Genomic DNA, 24,559 nt, shown 5'->3' with positions numbered 1-24,559 from the left:
TAAATATAATTAATTCCATGGTCTTTAAAATACTATACCATGTATTAACTGTAAGAAAAAGGGTTTTGTATTGATTTGATCTGGCCTATGCAAAACCTTTCAGTATGCTGCAGGGATTATACTGAAGAGCAGCATTCCGCTAGAATCCATAACGGTTTGGTTTGGATCCAAATGAAGAAAAGACACTGACAGAAGATTAGGAAGTGAGGGCGATTAAAGCTGCAGGAGCCGGCAGCAGAGCGTGGTGTAGCACAGACAGAGACTACGCCACCTTCCCGCTTAGACGCACTTATTGCACTGGTGCGTCCTGCACAGAACGGCGCTGGAAGGCTGTGACAAGGCAGCGTCCCACGGTACAGGAGCAACAGGAACAAGGAATTCTGGTGCAGCTTGACTACAGCAAGCGCTGTCTTCTTACACTTGATTCCTCAAGAATCTGAATTAGATGATAAGAAGATCTGTTGCTTTTTGCTTTGAAGTGTTAAATCTATCTTTTCCTGTATCTCCAGCTGGTATCAAACGTATCAAGTGGAGACAATCAGACTGGTTTAGCTGATATCCCACAGCTGTGACTATTCTTCTTCATGAACTGTTAACTCATACTGTCTTGCAGCATGAGTTCTATTTCTCAGTGAAACTTTCTTCAGAGGAAAGATTTATAGCTTTGCAGAAAAGCAGTACAGAGCCCTCAGGTGTACTTGAAAGAAAAATGCAAACCCAGCATTCTGATGCTTTGGACTTTTAACCACGTGCAAGGACTGTTTTGTGGTACAGTTCATAGAAAGAGGCGATACGTTAACACCAACCCTATGGTAAAGAGGTCCTGGTAATCGTGGGTGAAGATTGACTTCGACATATCAAGATGGAAACTGATCACAGAGAAATAAATATATATATAGACACACACATACATATATATTTTAAATGTACATAATATATATAGTGCATATATATAATGTATTGTATGTGTATATATAATATATGTATTTTGTATAAAAAGCTTCACATTCAAGTATAGGTACATATTAAAATATAAAGAGAGGACCTTTTGAAGTGAAACGTAAGCAGAATTCTTGTTAAGATCATTGAGACATGGTTTCCCTAATTTCAAAATGCGATCAATTCAGATGGTCAGTGTTCCACTGATCACTGAGAAACACAACACAATGAAGAGTGAGAAAAAGGGGAAAAGAATTACAGTGGAAAGTTAGATATTGTGTGAAATACTTCAACATATACATAAATCCTTTACTTAAGATATCGCATGCTCGGAGGGAACAAAAATGATTTTTTAATTTGAATTCATAATATGTCCCCTCAGTTGTTGCAGGTGTTTTGTAATCAAATTATCATAGCCAAAGGAAAAAGAAATTTGAATGATCAGAAGAAGGAGGACTAAAAATCAAGCCTAAAAAGGTAGTTTACAAACCCTGATATGAAATATGGCTCATGCAGCCTTGTTCTGCACCTAAAATATGAAATGTATCACGAGTAGAGAGAGTATTGGATGGAAATTCTGAACCTCTGTTAGCCCTGGATTGATTCAGTGTCTAAACAGAAATTCTCTCTCTTGAAATCCTAGTGGCCTTCATCTTTAGATTGTTGAAATTACGATCAGAAAATCAGCAGAGTAAATCACCCTGATTTTTTACATAGACAATGAAAACACAAAGTGTATCTAACTCTGTAAATCTACAAGTCATGGTTTTTGCTTGACAATACAGTACAATTTCAGAACTGTAATCAGAGGCTTATGCAAAGAAGGCATGGCAAAATACAGCCACAGTCAATAGGATGATGCCATTGATATTCACAACATTTCTCCAAAGTGGCACTTCGCTTGTGTCCGTCAGTTTCTGCTTCAATGCTTCCTCTTCCTCCTTGCTCAGTTTGGGTCCTTTTTGTTGATCTAAGCCACAGAACCAGTTGTACGTTTTCTTAAAGCATCCCAGTTCTTCTTGATTTTCCTCGTTAACTGGAAGGAATAACACACTGGTCATGGAACGTAAGCATGGACCACTGCATGCACCAGAAGATCTCTGTGACTGAGGACATCACTATATTTAATCGAGCAGCTCTGATTTATGGTCACGGTTACATGGAGACATTTTAGTACAAGGCAGTACTTTTCACAGCTCACCTGGAAAAAGAGTGATTTTCTACATGCTGCAAGAGAGCCTTTTGCAGAAGACATTTGCACCTTTTGCAGCCTAGAGACTTGGTATTGGAGAAGCAAACCATGCTGTAAAGCTTAAACTCTTATTTTTTCAACACTTTATTCACTTTTAATTAAAAGACAAATAAATTACTTTGAAGATACTAATGACAAGGAACTTGGCGGCAGAACCAGAAACCCAGCAAAGAGAGCAGGTGGTTTTGCCCAGACGAATGTCTGGCAATTTGCTTTCATGGTGCCTTGCACCAGATCATTGCTCCTTCAATCCTGGCCACTACCCACTATTTCCAAGTGAATTCTCATTGCTTCATTCCAAGTGCTGGAGTCACGCGCAGTTCTGCCAACGCACGCCACCACTGACCTGAAGCATCTCCATTGTTTTAGTCCCAGAACCGCCACCTAGGTACCTAGAGAACAAGACTTTCTCCCCTTCAGATCCACTTCATTACTGATTTACACTGAGCTTGATAGACCGGCAGCTTACTAGACATTTAAATATGTGGGGTTTGAGGTCTTGTTGTTGGGGGGGAGGAGGATGTCTTTGAATATCAAGCATGTTAATGTTTCTTCAGGAATGAAATAGGGATACTCAACTATATTGATAGGATCTCTAGATATTACAACAGTTACCTGATTCCTCATCCTTTTCATCAGCTTTGTCCTGTTCCTCATCTGCATCAAGATCAATACGTTCTTCTTTGCTGTTCCGCAAAGACCAGCACAAGCGGTAAAGCTGCCATGAAAAAAAGTGAGTTTATAAATCTGCAGCCTTACTACACAGAGAGAAATCAGTCTGTCCGGCACATGAACAAGCTATAAAACCATGGCACCCCAAATGTCCGTTAAGTCAATGTCTAAGATTATTAGGAGCCACTGAAGATTTGTGACAGGTAAATGAAGACTATTTCCTTTGCTTTCTTACAAGTCTATATGATGTAGGTAGCTGAAATGTCAGGAGGTAATATACCAAGTACCAGTGTTTAAAACTAGTGGTTTCATTAAGTTCCCTTTCCTGAGGAGCAGGACCGCAATAATACTCACGTGTACATCAGGAATGGGCTTAGTCATGAAGGAGACTGCCAGGATGACGATGGCGGAAACCCCAAAAAGAATCATTGCAAAGTAAAGGTAGTGAATCCCACAGATGATGAACGGGCAGTTGGAAGGGGTCACACAGCTGCCAGTCCCGTAGGCAAACTCCGCAATCATCCTGCTCAGCCCAGCCAGCAGCCCAATCATCAGGCCCCAGAAGGCACCCTGCCGGCGAAGTGACAGAAGTTATCGGAATGAGTAATTTCGGGCATGGGAATAAGCTCTAAGCTCTGAACAGTTGCTGGAGGAAACACGGAGGTAGTCACATTTTACACTGGTTTTGGCACACGGGTTTTAACCCGGATACTTTCAGTGACCATATTTACAGCTCAGTGTATTAATACAACTGAAAGGGACAACGATCAGCAGCTCAGAGAAAGAATACGGAGGACACTTTATCCGGCTGATTGCTCAAAGTTCACCTGTCTCCAGACAATGCTCTCCTTATACAGGCTCCAGCCACAGACAGCACATCCCAAGGGTTGCTCTCATATCTTTTTATCTTTGAGGGCTAAATCCCTGACAGTTCTAGTGTGATGGAACCAGCAGTCATCATTACTCCCGAAATGTGTGTCTAGTTTATCTTCTAATGATCTTGTTAGCAATTAGTTAAAAGTTAATTCTCGATACTTTTTGTGGATGTTTTGCTGCTAGGTATATTTTACTCTAGTCTGAAGTATAAAAGACACCCAGGTGTGCCTGGGCACAAATTGAAATATGGGGAATTCTGTTTAAACATATTTTTTGTTTGTTTTACTGCAAGGGTGACTGAACATTGCAACAGGTTGCCCAGAGACACTGTGGAGACTCTATCCCTGGAGATATTCAAAAGGCAACTGGACAGGACCTGAGCATCCTGCTTGTTAGCCCTAATTTGAGTAGCGGGGTTTTCACTAGTCCAAGAGGGGCCTTCCAATCTCAGCCATTCTCTGACTTTGTGAAGTCAAAAAACTAATCATGGTAACACAGATTTATAAATCCTGATTAAAAAAATATTGTAGGTTTAATGCTGGGTTTAAGAACAAAACAGTTTTAATTATTCAGTGGTCAAAGTTACAAAAAGGTTTTGCAGTAGGACAAGATAGTTTCTGGCAGAAAGAAGACTGATTCCAAGCAAGAAGTAAGAATAAGATAGATCTTATAATTACAGTATTGGAGCTTATTTTGTGCAAGGCTCCAATTCTCAGAACTGGATGCTTGTCTCCCCTCTTTACCCAAATTTAAGTTGTGCGGCGTACACAAACCTCTGAGGATTATTCTGAATTCTTACTCAGGTAAAATTCCAACTAAAGTCAATGACAGATTTTCACAAAGGGCACAAAGGTTTAATCCATTTATGAGGTTTAGCTATATTGGGATAGGAAATGGAACATCCTTCGTGTGTAAAACAGGCTTTTCTTGGATATACACGAAAATAACCACTGAACTGGTCTCAGGAGAAAACAGTGAGAAAAAAGTTCAAGCCACATTCAAACCCCTTCTCTCTCTAGGCTTTCTCATTGAACTCATCCTCCTTGGAGCAAGCCCAAGCAAAGGGCAAATATTGTTATTCCTGCGATTATAGAAAAAAAACCAAACCAGAATTCCTGAGTATTGAGTTTTAAGAATGTATGAGATGCCAGTTACCGTCACTGGCCTATGGTCCCATCAAAGCATGTGACAGACCTCACGCCTTCTGAGTTACTTACAAAGGCTTAAGTACAATATTTCTCAGTTCACTGCTCTACAAATCAAAATCAGTGATTCCCAGACTAGGTCCTAAAAGCAATGGGAAACCACGCACGAAACAATAGCTTGTTTGTTTAAAAGAGCATTGACAAAGTATATGGGGGTCAAGAGGAAGGTGAAAGGTGATATGTTTGATAAAGCAGTTTGGTGACCAGTATCCTAATAGATTACTTTCAAATACGTCTGCATAAATTATCCATTTGACACACTTCTTGGCAAAGTGATAGATAAGTTTCAGAGCTATGTAGGAATTCCTAGGTGACTATATCAGATTAGCAAATTTATCAGATTAGCAAAGAACTTTTTCAAACTTGTCTCTGAAACTTCAGGCCCTGGGGTGTGGAAACACAGAATCCCTGGGCAACAGTAGGATTAAAATAAACAGGAAGAAGTTGCTAATAAAAGACACTAAAGCAAAAAAGCAGTTCTCCCAATGCCTAATGGAACACAGAGCATATCTGTATCCTAATTTGTACGTACCTGCTCATTGACCCGCTTGCAGAAGACACCAAGCAGGAAGACAGCAGCGATGGGAGGTCCCAGGTAGCTCGTAATTGACTGAATATAATCGAAGAGCTGCCCACTTTGAGCTGACTGCACCACAGGAACCCAGGCAATGCTGATGCCAATTAAAAGTAACATAAATGCCCTGTAAACATAGCCAGATATTCAATTAGCCACCTGCTTAGAAGCAGCTATCGGAAAGAAAAAAAACAGCAATTAATCAATAATTTAAATGTCCATTTTGTATTGCAACGAGCAAAATCAATGATAATGGCCAATTACCATTGAACAAACAAAAGAAATCTAAGCTGGATATTGTGTCTGTCAAATATCCCTGGGCACACAGCTAAACATGCAACCAAAACATAGACAATTACTTTTTTCCTTTGTTTGTTTTGTCTAGAGACAAATCAATAGCAGACCAACTAGAAGAACTAGTTCACTGATGCTGTAGAATGGTGTAGCGTGAAGCCTATGAAGATACTTTAAAATAGTTGCCTTTGAATAGCAGTAGGAAATGCTGATAATTAGTTCAGCTACTTCACGTGCCACTGTCAATGAAACTGGAAGCAAGGTTGGGTTTTCTTTCCAAAAGGAAAGCCTTGGGTGGGACAGCCTGTCCGGCCACGGAGGACACTGCTGCGCTGCCCGTGCACCGCAAAAGCAGGTTTCACCCAGGCACTTGGTGCATTTTCGGGAGGCTCTAGCCTTTAAAGGCCCTAGTGCTGGCCTTCTTTGTACAGCTGGGGAAGACTCGGCTGCACTTACCTTCCAGCTAACATAAGTTCTTTCTCAGATGCTTTTGATCGGATTTTGGTGTAAATGTCCATGGTGAACAAGGTGCTAGCACTGTTAAAAATGGAAGTCAGGGAGCTCATAAGGGATGCCAACATGACTGACAGCATCAGACCGCGCAGACCTGAAATACAAGGATATGTGAACTGGGATGAGCATTGCGTGAAGAGTCTCGGTACGTGGCACCATCCATACTGCTCGTCCCACCCTTTCCAGTCAGCCAGCTACGAGGGCGGCATGTTTATGTGCTGGTGCCTGCGTGGTGTTCTCTTGCCATGCAAGCAGAGTAACGTCTGCTGAGCTTTGGAAAGCTATTTACAGCAGCAACAGAGAAACTCTTGAGCTTTTAGAATGTAAGTACTCATTTTGTGAATGCTGTCTGATTAAATGATAAAAGAAAAAAGAAAAAAAAAAGACTAAGCAGACTTTCCCCAACAGTTATAAAAATATTTTTTCTTATTTGCAGGTGAGTATATTTGTAAACCAGTTGTTTGGCAAAAAAAAAGTTTCTTTTACTGTTTGAAAATAAGAGTAAGCCACTTTTCCACATGGTATGATCTAGTCAACACAGTATGGGGAAGTACTGTAGTATTTTAATAATACCATGGTCTGTTTGATATCGTAATTTGTCTTTCTAGCCTTATGAACCAGCTCTTTGGTTTTCTGCAGATATTTATCTTCTGCGTATACTTGTCCTCTCCAGAGGACTTATTTCCCCGTTGAACACATGTCCTATGGGACAACATGTACAGAGAATATTTCCTCCTCCCACCTCTCTGGGTTTAGCAGAAGGACGGCAGGTGTATGCCTCCAACTCAGAAATCCTGGCAGAGACAATCTTTTATAAATCATTGGCAAAGTAGGTAATTTTTTACCTTCACAGAAAGGGAGCTCAATTACCATTTCATCACCTCGTATTTGCCAGCCGAGAGCTGACATTGTCAGCGTAGCTACAACTAACACAGGCTACCCCTTTGATTAACAGTACATAGTTCTAGCAAGCATTTTTGATCTAAATATGGGACTTGGGCTCCCTCTATCACCTGTTTTTATAGTCTGGCAACCTCACCTTTCCTAAAACAAACAAACAAAGACACTGTCTTACCATTTGGCATAAGCTCCACTACCATTTTGGGGTACGCAATATTTGTACAGCCAACATCGGTGCCACAGTACTTCTGGCAGACTTCAGGCACAACACAAGCTACCACATCTGACGAGAGGATAAGGAGACAGGGTTAGACAAGGTCATACAAACAGCAGATTTCTCCCAAATTAGTAAAGCTTCTAAAATGCATCTCTGTGTTTAACCACTGGATCATCCATGGTCTGCTGGAAGGGAGGAGGGTGATTTTAAGCCTCTATCCTTCATTTCCTCTCTAAAAGAATACTGAAAACTGCTGCAGGTCAAAAAAAATATAAAATTAAAAAAAAAAATCAGTATTAATGTGTCAGACCAGGACTGAACAATACCAGGACAGCAAGTAGAGCAAGTAGAAAAACAAGGAGAGGAACACAAAGACCCCTCCCTCCAACCTGAACACCTCTCCTCTGCCTGCTGTTAAACACCCTGACAGTGAGAGAGAGGGTAGGCTGGTGTTTCCCCCACACCCCACTCGGGACTGGACTGTCCATGGCCCAAATTATTGCTGCCTGTGGCTGACGGCTCTTCCGCTGGTTGCCAGCAGTGTCAGTCCTGGACAGCATTTTCCTCTCATTAGCCAGAGCGGGGCTGTAACAGACAGACAACTGGGGAGGGACACTGTGGAATTTCTCTCTCCTAAAACGCACAGCAGCAGCATTAGCAGAAACCTGGGATCAGGGAAAAGAGGAAGGTCTGTGGCTTCTTACAGTGTAGTTTGTTTTTGTGCATACATGTGCCTGGACAATTTGGATGACAAGATGACAATCTAACAGGCATTTTGCAAGGGACAGAGAATAGGAAATGGAGAGAGACTGGCAGTGAAAGATAGGCAGCAAGAAGAAATTTGCATTTCTCTATACACATGCATACCTGTATACAAAATTCGGCTGATCATTCCAGGCATCACTATGATAAACATGGGCAAGAGTTTCAGGTATCCACACATGATACAACCGGCCTTCACATGGGACATGTTCTTGCCAGAGAGACATCTTTGGACAATAACCTGCCAACGAGACATGGCAAGCAGGCATGACTCGACCAAGAATAGCATTTCCATGAACACACCGTGCCAAGTTCCAGATACAAGATACTTAATCTCTGTGATAGTGAAAGAGCCTATTTACTGATTCTGTTACTAGGAAAAATAAAAAATAAAATAAAAAAAATAAAAAAATAAAAATCAAAGGATATGTTTGAAATAAATAAAGGAAAATATCATCTATGCAGTGTATGTTTAAGAGGTAAGACTCTTTCTCACAAGACGTTCTTAAAGCAGGTAAGACTAAAACGCCAGAAAGGAACAAAATATTGACCTGAGCGTTTTCTCACATGTGCAAGTGGTTTAGAAAGCAGAAGCTGAAAAGTCACTGACCAGGCTTAAAATAATTGCCATTTCTGTGACCCAGCTATGAGTTACAGTGGGGGGAGTGTACCCCCAGGTCACACTGGATGGCAGAGCTCTGTGTTCGGCATTTCCAAGGCGTATGGCTTCCACATTACCTGATCCGTGCACCAGTACCACAAAGCGAGGATGCTCAAACCAAAGACGAGCCCTGGCCACGGCAGATCTCCAGTGACAGCATCTCGGAAGATGTGAAAGGAATCCTTCCGAGGAGTGTAGCAGTCTGCATTAATTGTAATATTCCCATAGGAGACATTGGATGGAATTGCATTCATGTACTTTTCCATGAAAGCATCATACCCTCCTACTTCAGCAAATGCTGAAAAACAGAAAGTAAAAGGAGCAATAAAGTATTTAATACTGAAATCTGAAATAGAGCTAGAGAATGTGAGGAGGAAAACCTCCTTAATACGGATGTAAAAAACCCCTAGCCAGTATCCATCGACATTTTTGGAAAACAGTATACAGTGTTTTATAAGTATTCACACAATCTAAGTACCAAAGTGACCTTTCTTTTTAAGCTTCTGTGTAGCTCACAAACGTTGGCTTAGGCTCCACTGTCTCAACATCTCTTACGCATGCCTTGCCAACAAGCGAAAAGAAGATACGTTATTTCCACACACCTTCACCAGGTCAGGTCAGTCTAAAGTTATTTCTGTTGTAACAAAGGTGGAATAATTTAATTTCAGTGAAAGACCTAGCTAGAGGGAAACCAAGCACTGAGAAGAATAAGGGAAGGACACTACAAATTCACGGAATCTTGTCACTACTTCTTTCTTTCTTATGGTCCCTTCCTATTAATTCTGTTTAACAGCATGATTTCTGGTTTTAAATGCATGTGGTCTTCTGGACACACACAGTGTCCTACTCATAAACATTCCGTTTGTACCTTTTGTCCAGATGGCAATATGATGACATCCGTAGATAAACTACAAGGCTTACTTAAAATGTTAATATGTTTGGGTTGTTTTAACACAAGCTAGCAGCTAGAAATAAGGGAAAAATGTGCAAAGTGACCCACAGCTCTTCACTTTGTATCAGAAATGTTCATGCATCAGCATCTGAATATCTATGAAATTATAATCTTCTTAAAACAAGATACTCTCTGAACTCCTCAAGAGTATCACCATCACCTACAAACAACTCTGCTTTTACCTCTTTAGCCATCACAAGTCCTGTTCACCTCACACATTCACCTGAGCTTTGGAGAGCAAGTGGGCTCAGGGACCAAAGGGCTCAGCACTATGCCTATTTTTTGGCAACATGCCTGTTTTCTTCCCTGATAAATAGGTATATGAACTGAAATCTGGTGGTTAAGATAACAGAGTTCCACACTGGAGGCTCTATTTCCATAGCCAGTGTGGGATTTGTGGTTGAACATTCCAGTTTAATTCATCTGATTTACTTACCAAATCCCATGAGAATAAAGGATCCCACTACCATGATAAATGTCTGTAAGGTGTCTGTGTAAATCACAGCTGCAAGGCCACCTAATGGCAAAGAAAAGTCGAGACAAATAGGTTAGTTAGCCCCTGTGCAAATGCCTCAGTGGAAACCTCTCTCTTTCAAGCAAAGACCACTGTAAGTAAGTCCTCTTTCAGGTTTTCATTTCTCCCCTCTTACCCCTCTCCCCTCCGTGCTTTTTTCCTGGCTTCCCCAACTTCTTTGGTTTACCAGACTGCTCTGCAAACTCACCTGTGATGGTGTAAAGAGCAGTAATAGCAAGCAGGATAATTATGGCCACATAAAGATTCAGCCCTATGGCCAGCTGTATAAATACAGCTCCAGAGAATATGTCTGCCTATAAAAGAAAAAATGATAGATTAAGCAATGTTTAAAGTCGTGATAATGGTACATTATGCATTCATGATGAGGGTACTGAAATACACAGCTTCCCCCTTACAGTACACACACACAAAAAAGTGCAAAATGAAAACAGAGTCCATTTTAGTACAGCCAGACTCCTCTCAGTGCTTGCTGCTTTCCGTGCAAGAGTTGTATCACTTCTCAAAGAACCTCCAGGTCTTTTTCCATGGCTCCTTTTAGGTAGACACGGAGTCACCTCACTACTCTCTGCTTACATTCTGAGACATGGTTTAACAACAAATTACTTAAAGCTCAGGTTACACTCGCTGCTGTGTGCAGGGGTGGACTCTGTGACACCTCCAAGTCATGGCATGGTTCTCTTCATTTCATGCTACCCTATAAATCTCTTACTTTTTCTTTACTGCTTGCATACGTGTGGTATAGCTAGTCTTGCTTGTTCAAGACAAATGATGATTAAAGGCAAACATCTTATATTATCTCTATTTTTAAGGTCCTGTCAGAATAATTGACATCAGTTGGCTAACAGAAGAGACCTTTAGCTCTTGCGTAAGAAAGGAATTGTTCAGGTTTCAGAGTAGCACTCTGGGATTTTAAGCAGTTCCTGGTTTTAGAGATAAATTGCATCAATGTTATTTATCCAAGTTTGCAATCAGAATGATCTACCCCAGTGCCCTTCTGATGCATTACTGTAAATTATGCTTTCATTAGAGGTTTGCATCTGTACCTATCCTTGCTCCTGAGCATCCAGCTCATGGGGTCACCTCCACTCCCCCTGCGTGCCCCCTTTCTGTGTTCCACACCACCTGTACGAGGGCTCTGTACAGGGAGCCCTGTCCCCATTTAACCATACAAGTCCTGGTGGCGTTCAGCAAGCTCCAGAGCTGCAAAATGCTGCAGGAACTGCCCATATGCAGGCTCTGAGAGACAAAGACAAACAACATGACCTGTGTCCTGGGGTAAAGCCTGCACACGCAATTCTTGCGGGGCAGCTGCCTGGAGGAGCCGGAGGTTCCACCGCCTACAGGACAACCAGAGCCTGGACACAGAGCAGGCACTGGCACCGCTTTTGTCCACGGCCAGGCTGAGGTAAGGCAGGGCAGATACGCTAATAAGCAGTTATGCTGTCTGGCCAGCTGGGAGATGATGGATGAATAAACCCTCTTCATTCCAGACACTGAAACCGAGATTGCAGGGTATGCTCTTACCCTTACTTCACCCTGGAGAATGAGGAAGAGGTCCTCCAACCCCGCTGCTCTGACAAGCAGAAAACATCTGTGAAGCAGAGTGTGAATCACACCAGAGGTCCCGCTCCCAGACCTCTGCCTCTGGAGCAGCTCGAGATGATTTGAGTTCTTATAGGTTTTAGTATGGATATGGGGAGCAGGACGTTTAGCTCTTAACCCCAGTGGTGGTTACACCATATCCTTTGTTCCTTTTCTCTATGCGACCATTTTTTTTTTCCTATCTTTTCACACCACTGACCAGCTTATATCCCTGACCTTTCTTTTATTGTTCTTGGCTTTAGTTTAACCGACGTAGCATTAAATGTTAATGGTCCTAAAATGACCTCCAGAAAGAAATATATAGTTAATAATTTAGCATCCTGAGCAATGTATCAGCTTCTTCAAATTGCTGAGTTACCGTTATCTTCCAAATTCACTGCTCCTCCCTCCCAATTAGATTATTTCTTTCCAATATTTCCTTATTTCTCTATTAATGCTCTTTTATGGACACCATTTAATCCTTATCTTATCTCTAAATAGAGTAAATCTGTCCTTTACATTACAAGCTGTCTCTCCAAAGCCATCCACAGGTCATGCAGGCACAAGTGGCACAACACACGCCAGCTGAGTGAATCCAGCTGCGATGTAATGCGGGAATCAGGGCAGTGGCACTTACTTTTTACCCCGTACACCCAGCCCCAGGAGAAGCTTATCCTTCTACCTCCTCTTCCCCCTGCTAAGTCTACATCCATACATTTGCTACTGAAATTACGCCCAATGATATGTGCTGTAACACATTTAGAAATTCCAGTTTACAATTTCTGATTTCTTCAAAAGCATTCAGGTCTTAATTCCCTTTTGTCTTGTCATAATTTAGTCAATTACTCTCCATAAAGATTTCATTTTTACTAGGGCATTTTCTTTGGCATAATGACCAATATCAGCAACACAAGTGGGTAGCAAGCCCCTGAAAGCTGCTATGGGCGTTACTCACAAAGTACTGGCTGCTTGGGAAGCATGTACGGGTGAGGCACCTGTGCAAAAGAAATCCTCTGGGCTCAAAGATCACACATGTCCTGATCCCAAAGATCAACACCTCGCAGCACGGCCTTGTCTGGCAAGTGGCTGATTAGCCACAAAACAAGGCAAGAAATCAACAAAAAATACACAGAAAATGTGCAGGAAAAAAGAAAGGGTAACAACCTCGTACAGAGGCATGCAAAGGGAATCTGATCATCACATAGCAGCGGGCCAGAAAAAGCATGCCAAGGGTTACACGACCTGACATATTATTTTGTTCATTGGGAAGCACCATAATAATTATATTATTAAGAACATTAGATAATATTTTAACACATCAAGGAACAAGCACATGAAATAACTACCCCAGAAACAAGGTGCCGCCCTTCTACAAGGATAAGTGTCAGTAAGTATCGCTGCCAGCCAAACTGATAGGTGTGACTGCCGGTTAAGGGCAGGGCAGAAACCCACCCTCTATATCAAATCTCAGTAAGCCCCAAAGATCACAAGGGAGTGTTCACAAAGGCAGCGGTCAAGGAAGTAAGATGCAAATCTCCAGCTGGCTATGACATGGGTTGTCAACACGTGGGGATGTTTGGATACACCATGTGCCTCTGGGAAGGGAGACCTGTGCTAGCCTCACGTAGCATGCATATCTCTACACAGCACAAAGAAGTTATCTATGGTCCAGGATGGAACAGGGAACAGTCCTTCCCTTTCTGCTTCTGGAGCTGGTTCATCCGGAGACAGCTGGAGCATGGTGTTGCATAGCGTGGTATAGAAAAACCTCCTCTGACATCCTCTGGCAGTACCTGAAACCTCCGAGCACTTTGTTCTGCCTATTCTGAATAAGATACAGCAAGTAAATCAGACCTGGGCAAATCCTGGCCTCCCGAATATAGTGACATAAGAACAATGCAAAAGACACGTTTGTATACTATAGAAATCTGAGCCACATTTGTACCTGGGACAGACACTGTCAGAGTTGTTCAGGGCAGATGGGGGAAACAAGAGAAATGGTTAGAGGAACTTGTGCATCAGATTTTTCCCCTGCATGGCGCAGAGACCCAGCCCCATGGCAATTCCCCACACATATCTGGAATAACTGGGTTGGTGGGAAGCTGGGATGGGCCACAGGCAGAGTGGGGCCCAGGTAATCTGCTGCTCTATGGACCTCTTGACTATTGCTTTCCTCCCTAATAAAACAGGACCACAAGAGCAGGAGAGGGTACTTCAGTCTCACGACCACACTGGAAGCTTAAATGGAGAACCTGTCTTGCCTGGAAGCGAGACACACCAACTGAAACAGGGTGAAATCCCATGACCAGATCCTTAGACATGATAGAGGCTGGAAATAAAAAATAGTATCTTCAGAATGTACGTAACATCTTGATGGACTCAGTACAAACATATGTTGCAGAACAGGACTGTGAGTCATCTGAATGGAAGAGTTTTCTCAGCTGCTAGAGCTGCCAGAACTCTGTATCGTACCTGGGATTGCTGATTGTGGTAGTTAGGCACAACAGCAGCAAATTAACTAATCTTTTTGAAATACATGGGGATTCAACTCCGAGGCCAGCTCCACAGTACCAGCCTGTTTAATTTATAACCTTTCTAAGGATCAGTTATCATGAAGATGTGAGAATGAGAGCAAAAGGCCAATCTTTTAGCTTAAATTGCACTATTATCACTCAGCTCCCACTCAGAGGGCAAAGAGTAATCTGCCATGGCAACTTCTGCAAAACAACAGACTGAAGTATGCCTGAACTGTGGACTCCTTCAGAGGCTTGACAGTTTCAAGATATAGGGAAATTCCAGCTCTCTTCACTACTTCACAGCAACACAACCACTTACTTAATAAACATTAACTTCATAGCACCTTAAACTTTATACTAACCACTTGCCCATTAAAAGAATCTCTCTTTTTCCCCCCCTTTCACCTCAGATGTTATAATTTCCCTCCTTTGCATTTCCCCACTCCCTTATTTTCTAATTTCTATTATCCTCTTTTTCTCCATAGCCCTTCTTGCTCATTTCCATCATCTATATTACTGAGGGCACATTCACCAGAGGATGCTAAAACAGATAAATATGAACTCCGGGGACAAAAATTCCTGCTCCTTGAGAGCACAGTTTTTCTTCTGGAACCAAGAAGAACTGTTCATTCCCTTTAGCAGAAGGGCCAGGGGGTTGGAGTGGGATGTGTGTGCCCAAAGCAATCCTAAAGAGTTTCTAAAACTACATGGTTAAACAAGCAGCAGCTATTATTTCTCAGAGAACTGAAGCAGACAAAAGGGTACAAGCTGAGAGGTTGTGACTTCTTCCTCCACATCCCTAAGATAATAGGTTGTAATACAAGTTTCCCTCCACTCTGACTTGCTCTAGAGGAGAGCATCCGTAGTAGTAAACCTTAAAAACCTAAAAAAGAAAGAGAAAGCACAACAAGCATCAAGAGACACCAGGAAACCAAAAAAACTTGGACTGCAGAACAGATCAGGATACACAATCTCACTAGACAGAATAAAAAAAATTAAAAAAAAAAAAAAATCATATTTTTACCATCCTTAATTCAACCAAGGAGTCCAAATCAGAAATAATTGACCAATTGTGTGAGCAATATTGTAAATGGGAGTTTCTTTTCTTTCGATCAATGTAGGATGGAAGAAAGGATATAAAAGTTTTACTTACTGAGATCTTTGTGAAAATATACAGGATCAGAGAAAGGACTGACAGGTAGATCTGAATCCGTTTCCCACCAAAACGTTTCCTCAGATACTCTGGCATTGTCACCACCTGTGACAGATAAGGGGGGCAGATAAGGTTGCAGATAATGGGGAATAGATACAAAGCAAATTACAGGAAGTTTCTTGCTACTCAGATACTGTAAGAGTGGAGGGCAAAGGGATGGGAGCTGCAAACGCAGTTGCAAGGAAGAGCAGCTCCAGGAATCAAAGGAGAACAAGGAGACAGCACCAAGTACTTTCTCAGCTCATCTCTCAGAAAAGAGACATAATATAGTACAGCTCTAGCATGCTCAGCTCTCGTGCCATTCATAATGGCTTTGCAATATCCAAGACTGCATCCGCCAACATGAGCAGCAAAGAAAAGCATCATGTACTGTTTTGACTTACCCCAGCTTTGATGTAGATGGGTACAAACAGCCATCCTAGAACAACCACAAATATCAGAGCCTGCAGCAAAGAGAAGATCAGCTGAATTAGCCCTCTCGCTCTAGGTAGCACTCCCAAAGACCATTTATCAGACCCAATAGCAGCTAGAGACCATTGAAGCCACATAAACCTGGGTATTATGAGGGGGTAGGAGGAAGAACTGCTCAGCCCTTTGATTTACAGTTCTAAATTTGGGAATGAAATCTTGGCAAAAAAAATTGTCAGGTATTACACAGCCTGGATTTCATGTTTGATGTCCCAGAGAAGCACACATGATAGTAATCCTCTAGTACCAAAGCACCACTCCACTAGCAACACCAGACTGCCCTAGCCCTCTTCAGAGCAGGCTCAGGAAGCCCAGTTTAATAACGGTTAAAATGCAACCAGCACATAAGACTAACATTTCTGGGAAATATTACGGAAGGTGAAGTCTGCTCCCTGAGACCTATTTGCTCACATCCTGATCCCAGAGCCCCTAATGCAGGATACTGTCCCGCTCAGAATCATTTAAGCTGCAATGATGTGTTGTGACATCTGCAAATCGAGGTACTGGGGAAGAGTAGTATTTATTTGATTATTATTGTGATCATTAACTGCCCTCTGCACCGGGTCTCTAAGATGGCCGTATGTTTTACAACAATCCCACATACTGTATAGGATGTACCATATGCATTTAGTAAAATATTTGGCATTTCCACATTACCATTTCATAATGTATTTTGTGTTACCATGTGTATTTTGTGAACTATAGAATTTACATCTTGCAGCATCGCAGTTTTCTGACTTAAATGGCTAGCAAATGGTGTCTGATATAGAGTTGTACATATTCAAAATGAGAACTATAGAATAAAATCCTGCTCTCAGAGCCACACTCTGCATTTATTCTGTCCACAGGGCTTAGAGGGTTTTTTTAACTATATCTTTTAAGTTTTGCCCTTAGGTAAAATCCATAAGATAGACAAGAAATACTAGGTCAGGCTTCTGCTGTCATACTAATACAAATCAGAAACAATTTCAGTAGAATAATAGAGATACACAAGCACAATAACAGTCAAACTTAGTATTTCTTTCAAGAGAAGAATCAGATTATACAGTCAAGAGCAATATTTTCACCACGTCTGTTAACCTGTACACCAGTCTGTGTAGTGTATCTGCTCAAATACACACATGCATCATTGCTTCTTCCTCAACAGCAATTGCTGTACACCGTGTACTGATATTAGTCCACGGAGAACCTCCGAGGAGACGAACTGTTTGAAGAAGGGTATGGGTTCGAGAGATTTGAATACCATGAAATTTCAAACTACACTTGTTCTGTTCTGTTTTGCTTAGTTTTGCTACAAAGAGAAGGGGAATCAGGTTAGTTACAGGCCTAGCGTAATCAAATAGAGAAAGATGACAGATTAACTGTGCATATCTCATAGAGTTCATTTTAGCCTTTATCATTCTTCTTAAATATTTATATCATATGAGTACTTGACTATTTGCAGCACTCATCTACTTGTGAAGGAAAACAGCTAAATCCCTCAGGGTGGTATCTTTCTTTCACTGAGCAGAATTAAGTGCAAGGAAAAGTATTGACCTATGTACACTCATTAAGTCTTTTGTGTCACGGTATAATCCCTTCCATGAAGGTGAATTAAGCAGAGTGAGGACATTATTAATCCACACCCACAGAGCCTGAAAACACAAGGGAATGGACTGAATTAGTTCATGTGAATCTCCGTGCTGTTGCAGTTAACACTGCTCCTGGTACCCCAAGTAGTTCATTTAAAGTCAGCTTGGATACCTCTACCCTATACTCCAACCATAAGCAAAACGCACACACTATAAAAAGAAGGAGAAAGTAAAGAGGAAAAGATGTTTGGAATGCAGGTGATTGTGAAGAATGTCCAAAATTTCTTATAGGCTTTGAAGAAATCAAAGCCTCTTCAACAACTCCTACATAGCAAAACACTGTAAAAAATACTATAGATTATAAAACTGATAAATTCTTCCCAGCATCCTGTAGTCTGAAAGTGCTCTTTATAAATACTTTAAAAGTAATCAAAAGATACATATAAAGAAGAGAATCCCCAATCTCAAATGCTCTCTGAAAACGTTATTCAACAGAAAAGGGTCACCTTCTCCCAGTGGCTTGGACGAGGACCAAGGAAGATGAGCTAAATAGTAGATTACATTGGCACTTACTGGTCTGTACAGAAAATAAGTGTTGCCAAGCACAAACTTTGACGGTTCTAAATTATTAGACAATGTTACTTTGATTAACCTCTGCAGATAATCCTGATGTGACAAATATGTTCACTTAAGTGCATGCTACTTACATTCCATTCATATCCTCCGATGGCAATTCCTCCAGCTGCTGCTGTTCCTGCTATTCCCACAAAATGTCCGCTCCCAATGTTACTGGCAAACAGAGAAGCACCAATCTGGAAACAGAAAGAACGGTATTTGGCTCTTAGGTCCTGTTCATGGTAACTTGAAAAAAAAATCCTGTTCATGTGAACTCATGCCTATCTATCATCAGACAGGGATGGTAAGAACGACCGACAACCGACTTCTTTGACAACTTTCAAGACTTCCTTTTATTGTTGCCCCTCAAACCAGAGACTCCAGCTATTATATCTACAACGACGAGAAAGAACAGGATGTCACATAGACGATCTTATTCCAGTTGAGTCAAACATTTTATTACACCAATACAGATTTTAAAGTATTTGCATAACTTGACTAACTGACATTTGGGTGATATCCAAACAATTAGGGAAGAAGACTGCGATCTGTCTTGCTCAAGGAGGAAACGATAAGTGCATACCCACTTGGCAAGCTGGCACTCCCTATTTCATACTCCATAGTCTGTGGAAGTAAATGTGCCATTGGTGAGAGTTGTATAGGCTTTGTACTTGGTTCACTTTCAGTTAAAGTTCAAGTACTTTCAGTAAAATTCAAGTACTGAATTAAATTCTGAAAGCTGCATGGCAAAAATACCTGTTGAGAAAGTGCTTCCGGAAGATACAAACGATAGCAAATCTAGGCGTTATATTTAAGAAGGATTTCTAAGACCCCCCCAATATTGCACTGATCATACAGACAGAACAGTGGGTAGAACATAGGAACTGGTGAACAGGGAGAGATTAAGAAAATGAAAGGTTTATGTTGGATTACAGACAGGTAGGAGCTGTTCACAAAAGAAAGACTGTGCCAAAAGATCTAATTCTTTATCAAACAGCTTAGATAATAGAAAAAGATGAAAAGGTATGAGCTTAATTTCCTCAAAATGAAAACATTAAAGGCAACAGAAATGCCTGACGATAATTTACAAGGTCAGACATTGAAGGATGCAGGGTGAGAACTCAAGCATGAAAAAGGGTTGGATTGGGATTGTAGGCAGAAGACACGTGAGCTGGAGTAGTTCCGAGATGAAAAGGAATGTGAACATTTTTTTATTCAATTCTATTTTTTATGTTCTCTGAGAGCTACAAAAAAAAAAAAAAAAGAAAACAGGGTTAAAAATAATAGTGTATAGGAAGTAGGCAAAAGAACCTCTGCTGACCAGCTTTTAATGCTCTCAATTGAGGTAGACCTCTCGTGTTGAGAGATCCCTTAAAATGGTGCTTAAAAATGGCGTTTTAGACATATGAACCCAAGGACCTGCATCCGGCACATTCTCCTTACATAATTCCCAAGTACAGGTGGTTGGAATATGTTTGGAGTCACCTGACAAAAGGGAGAAATATTGCTTGTCTGCAGCTCACTGGGGGATTTTGAGAGGCCTAAAATGTATATAAGGGGAAGAGTTACAAATTCGCAGGTCTGCAGTTAATGCAGTGAGTTCTTTGAGTAGCACTGAAAGTTAAGTCAACCCTTCTGAGAGCACAGGGCTGATTTGCCTGAGATTCGGGAGGACAAAAGGGATTTCCTCATAGAAACCCACCTCTGAAGAGTAGATTTATTCTATGGAGCTATGCCACAGCCAGGAATAGCAACCCTGCTCTTCCATTCAGAATCCTGATCTCTAATCACAAAATACATTTCCCTCCTCCATTTTTTATATGAAATGTACAAATAAAACTAATCAGAGGATTCCATGCTTTCTTTTCCAAGCTTACTTTTTTCTCCTTCCCTCATTGTTCCTGAGGGAATCCTCCCTGGTTTCTATTACTCTTTTTGCAGACAAACTGTTCTTTTGCTGTGTCAGGAATTTTATGTCTCTAAGTTCACTCAGTTCTGGACTTTATTTTATTATTTTACATATTTCTAGAAGTCAGTTATGCCCTACAGAAATGTAAGCAGCTTGTTAGATGACAGATATTTCTACAGGAATGGGAAGTGTTGCAACTAGCATTAGCAAATAAGCCAGAGAGATCACTGGTAATAAAGAAAACTTTTTCTTCTAACCTCTTGGTGACAGCGACTGTGTTTCCCAGCAATGATCGTGAAGAAACAAATACCATTTATTCCAAGCACTAGCACTGTTGTCCAGTGCTTTCCCTGGAGATGAATAATTAAACTTAAACCTAGGTTACTAGAAATGCAATCACCAGAAAAGATTAACCACATTAATCTCTGATTTTATTTAATGTGTTCCCTCTCCTGTTTCAAAAGCTTAAAACGGGCTGCAAGCAGATCCAAGTAACAAAAGCAGCTAATGAAGAACTTTGAGAACTGACAGCTGTAGTGAGCTCTGGCTCAGTGCCTGAAACCCCGGCACAAATTGGAGCTTTCATTGACGACGCTGTGTGCCCAGCGTGACCCAGAGTATGACTGTATTGAAAGAAAAATACTAAACCAAACAAAACCAATGCAAAATTACCAACACACTTAGGGCCAGCACAATGACAAAACAATGTGGATGCAAACATCACCTACACTTTCTAAATTTTCTTCTCCGAATTAGGGAACGCCCAAGTGCAGCAGAACTGTGAGATCAACACATACTAACAGTGGATGCAATTTAAAAAATAGTTTTTATTGTTATGTATACATGAAAAGGTAGAACATAGCTTCATAGCTGAGGAAATGTATATTATCCTTAAAACTGCAGCGTGGTTAAAGCAAGAGGAGTGTTTACTGAATATGCTCATGCCCTGTCAGCTGCTGGTGCCAGAGGGGAAAAAGAAGTTTCCCGTCTGGCCCCGGCATCCCCAGGGATGAGGGAAGGAGGCGGATGGGCTCTGGGCCCAAGCTGTCCTGCGAAGAACTTACTGCTGCGGGATTTTTGTACTGAAAAGGCTGATTACTGGAATTGCTTGCTTTGCCGTTGGTAGATGCTGCGGTACACCTCTGCACGACCTGAAGAACGCTGGGCTGAAACTGGGTGATGACAGAGGGAAACAATTTTCTAGAACTGTGCTCAGCGAACATGTTAGTGAATTGACTTTAAAAGCAGATCTAGGAGGAAAAGTAAAGAAGAAAGTTCATTGAAAGGAACAAAAGCTGTTAAGAGGGAAAGAGGGGACAAAAAACTAAACTAACCTGAGGCAAACGTGGAACATTAACTCTTAAAATCTTTTAAGAGGTCAGGTTTTAACACGAGTACTCTGTTCAGGAAAAGTACCACCACACTGCAGAGAGATGATGATCACTATGTTTTTTCCACGTTATTCATTAACTGTTTCACCTTGCTCTTTTCATTAACTTGAGGACGCACTGACATCCCAGCGCTTGTGGTTCCAAGTGGTGTACGATGTACTCTGCAAATCAGCGACCACTGCAGCGACAGTGTGTAGGCTCCACAGCTTGTGGGTTTTCTCCCTCCCAGGACCTGCTAGTAGGTATCCTATGCCCCTAATGTCCACGTTCCTGTTCGAAACCATTAGCTCGGTATCACCCGCTGTTCCCCGGTCCCAAGCACACCTCGCCTGTGGCCTTCAGCCCCTCTGCAGAGAGCAGCGGGGGGTCCTTCGCACCAGCATGAAGCCGTGAGCCTGGCCCTGAGATATTGCTCCTCCCATGGGTCACCTGCGGGAGCTGCTTCTCAAACCCCCTTCCCTGGACAAATGTCTCATTCCCTTGTTTGAGAACTACTCCTTGACACCGCCCACGCTGTTCTTTAACTCACAACTCTTCCCTGACATATGTGACTTTACTCTGACGGAAGGACATCCTTGTTACTGCCAGAGTTTTTTGGGATCACCCTTAGTCACTTTGGAAAAATCAGCACACTGCTTACGATGAAATATTACTGCCACCCTTTCAAGGCTCTGAGACACTTCTGCGTAAGTTTTTATTCCACTTTCCCAATTACTCTGCAAATTCTATGTATTGCGTTACTGCCAAATTAAACCACATTTATACACTTCCCAATTCACTAAGCGAGAGAGACGGATACACAATACACATCAAACGTGTCTCTGTCTTCCAACAATCCCGACGGCTGTTGGAACAGCACAGTCGCATCAGGCTGATCTGATACCTTTCCACCTTTGTCCCCTGAGACAGAAACAACACCTCCCAGCTGGCTGGAAAATTCTGACAGATTCTGTAGAAGTCGGTTTCACTGAACTTTTCCTTTTCTACCAGATGACTTTATTATTCTTTTTACTCTGAAAACTATTGATTTCACACTACTTTTTGCATGGAACTTGACAAAATAAGTTAATTTCTTATTCCGCTTTACCTAAGAATAAGAAATGCAAATCTTATTCACACCAGAGTTATCTTTCCTGGCTCCCCACAGCAGTATCAAATTCAACATGTGGGGAGAATTCTGAGAATATGTAAAACTTAACTGGAGGCAGAGATCAGAGAAACCGTGCCAGTGGCCAGTTCTGGTGGCCATGAAAATAAGCCATGCAGAACTCAAGCAAAAATCTGGGTTTTTTCCTTAATTCTTACCTGTCTCACAAAGATCAGCACATAAGTGACAACAAACGAGTTGAGTCTCATTTCTGTTTAAAGTTAGTACGTCCTTGACTCTGCATACTTACTCTTCAGTAAATCTTTCTAACCATAGCTGTACTTCAGATGCCCAGCAGATACTCTTTGTCCTATTAGCATTTATGCCTTCAGGAACTGAGTTATGTAAGGTAACCTATAATTTTGTGCAGACAGCTCTGTTTGCTAAAGTACAGAACCTGCAAAACAAAATTCAAAAGCAGGAAAGCTTCAAGAGTGAAGGGGTTTTTTTAATTGTGCATGAACCCTGTTAATCCTGTGAGAGTGGCTGCTACCGAAGCTGTCTGTTCTCCAGGAACAGACACTTCATTTCCTACAACAGTAGAAAGTATTTGGCTGAGCCTAACTCCTTCATCTAACAAAAGCAGCTAAAGTTCAGTTTGCAAGGCCAACTGGTATAAAGCTGTCGCTTTCCTTGAGCTTCTCTGTGTCTTTTTGGAAAAAGCAGAGCTCGTTATGAGTCTTTAAAGAGCCATATGTGTCATTCTTGAAGACACTTCCCTCGAAGCCCAAGAAACCAAAACCAGTTTCTTGAAGATTCTTCTCTCAGTTTCTGTAAAAAGACTGTGGAAAGGGCACAGCATTTCATACCATTATGATTAACCCACGATGGATTTCAATTTATGGCAATCAGTGAGAACATAACTATATACATTGATCCCTAATTAACTACTGGAACTACTGAGTCGGCTCATGCACTGCACAAGGGCAGTGATTTCAGTGAACCAACACAGAAGCGACCTATTACCTCTGCAGAACAGCGATAAAAGACTAACTGTGGGTTTGATTCTGCAAAATACTAGGCAACCTTCATGGATTCTGCTGGAGCCAACAATCAGGGCCAAAGCTGGACAGATTTGGCTCAGGATAACTGTCTTGGTCCTACTTTATACATTGAGAAATTGAATCACAATCAGGCAAAGTGACTGACAAACATGCAAAATTCATACCACAAGTGGACTAACATGATTTACAGAGTCTCCACTAGTGTACTAAACCACAGCTATTATATCATTTAAGCGAATAGAATCCCTTTCCCAGGCTTGACAGTAAGAGATCCTAATACGCTGCTAATAAGCCTCTTTCCCTGTGGGGTCAGAAAAGCCACTTATGGCTGCCCTGTAAAGCATTGAACATAGCACAATCTCTGAAAAATACAATTAGATTAAGAGAATTAAGTTAATAACAAGTTTGTGGCCGGATATTTTTTTTTTCCATTTTTCTCTGTTCCAGAAAGTAATTACATGGCAAGGTTCATTATCCTGAAATCACGGGGAAGAAATCTGATAAATAAGAGTCCATGTACCTAACAACTTCCCCCACCCTGCCTCTCATCTACAGTCTTTGGAAATATATCTGGGCTTTCGAGAACATTGACATGGTCCTGACGTGGCACAATAGAAAAGACAAAGCACGGAAGAAGTGAAAAAAAGTACACCCAGCATTAGATGTTGCAGAACTGAGATCACATCTTTGCATCTTTGACTGAACTTTCTATACTTTCATTGGTTTCCTAGTCATTTCAGCCCAGTTCGCACTGGGTGATGGACATCCTATCTACCTGCTAAACTGTGGGAA

General features: G+C 41.5%; 1 protein-coding gene across 2 annotated transcripts in view; it reads right to left on the bottom strand.

The window, feature by feature from the left end:
* SLC5A1 (solute carrier family 5 member 1) overlaps nt 1-24,559 on the bottom strand; it is a 37,874-nt gene continuing 13,315 nt past the window's right edge. For both annotated transcript variants that reach the window (XM_074606653.1, XM_074606654.1), the window contains 13 exons: nt 18,409-18,513; nt 16,046-16,105; nt 15,603-15,707; nt 10,540-10,645; nt 10,254-10,334; nt 8,943-9,163; nt 8,310-8,445; nt 7,401-7,508; nt 6,269-6,419; nt 5,477-5,645; nt 3,218-3,433; nt 2,807-2,909; nt 1-1,975 (listed from right to left, as the gene is read on the bottom strand). In XM_074606653.1, coding sequence (XP_074462754.1) covers nt 1,752-1,975; nt 2,807-2,909; nt 3,218-3,433; nt 5,477-5,645; nt 6,269-6,419; nt 7,401-7,508; nt 8,310-8,445; nt 8,943-9,163; nt 10,254-10,334; nt 10,540-10,645; nt 15,603-15,707; nt 16,046-16,105; nt 18,409-18,513 — 1,785 coding nt within the window. In that variant the 3' untranslated portion in view covers nt 1-1,751. The remainder of the gene's footprint in view (nt 1,976-2,806; nt 2,910-3,217; nt 3,434-5,476; nt 5,646-6,268; nt 6,420-7,400; nt 7,509-8,309; nt 8,446-8,942; nt 9,164-10,253; nt 10,335-10,539; nt 10,646-15,602; nt 15,708-16,045; nt 16,106-18,408; nt 18,514-24,559) is intronic.

This window comes from Larus michahellis, chromosome 13 (assembly GCF_964199755.1).
Source record: "Larus michahellis chromosome 13, bLarMic1.1, whole genome shotgun sequence".
Classification (NCBI taxonomy): domain Eukaryota; kingdom Metazoa; phylum Chordata; class Aves; order Charadriiformes; family Laridae; genus Larus; species Larus michahellis.
The sequence above is the reverse complement of the archived record's forward strand: the minus strand, read 5'-3'. Positions and strand labels throughout refer to the sequence as shown.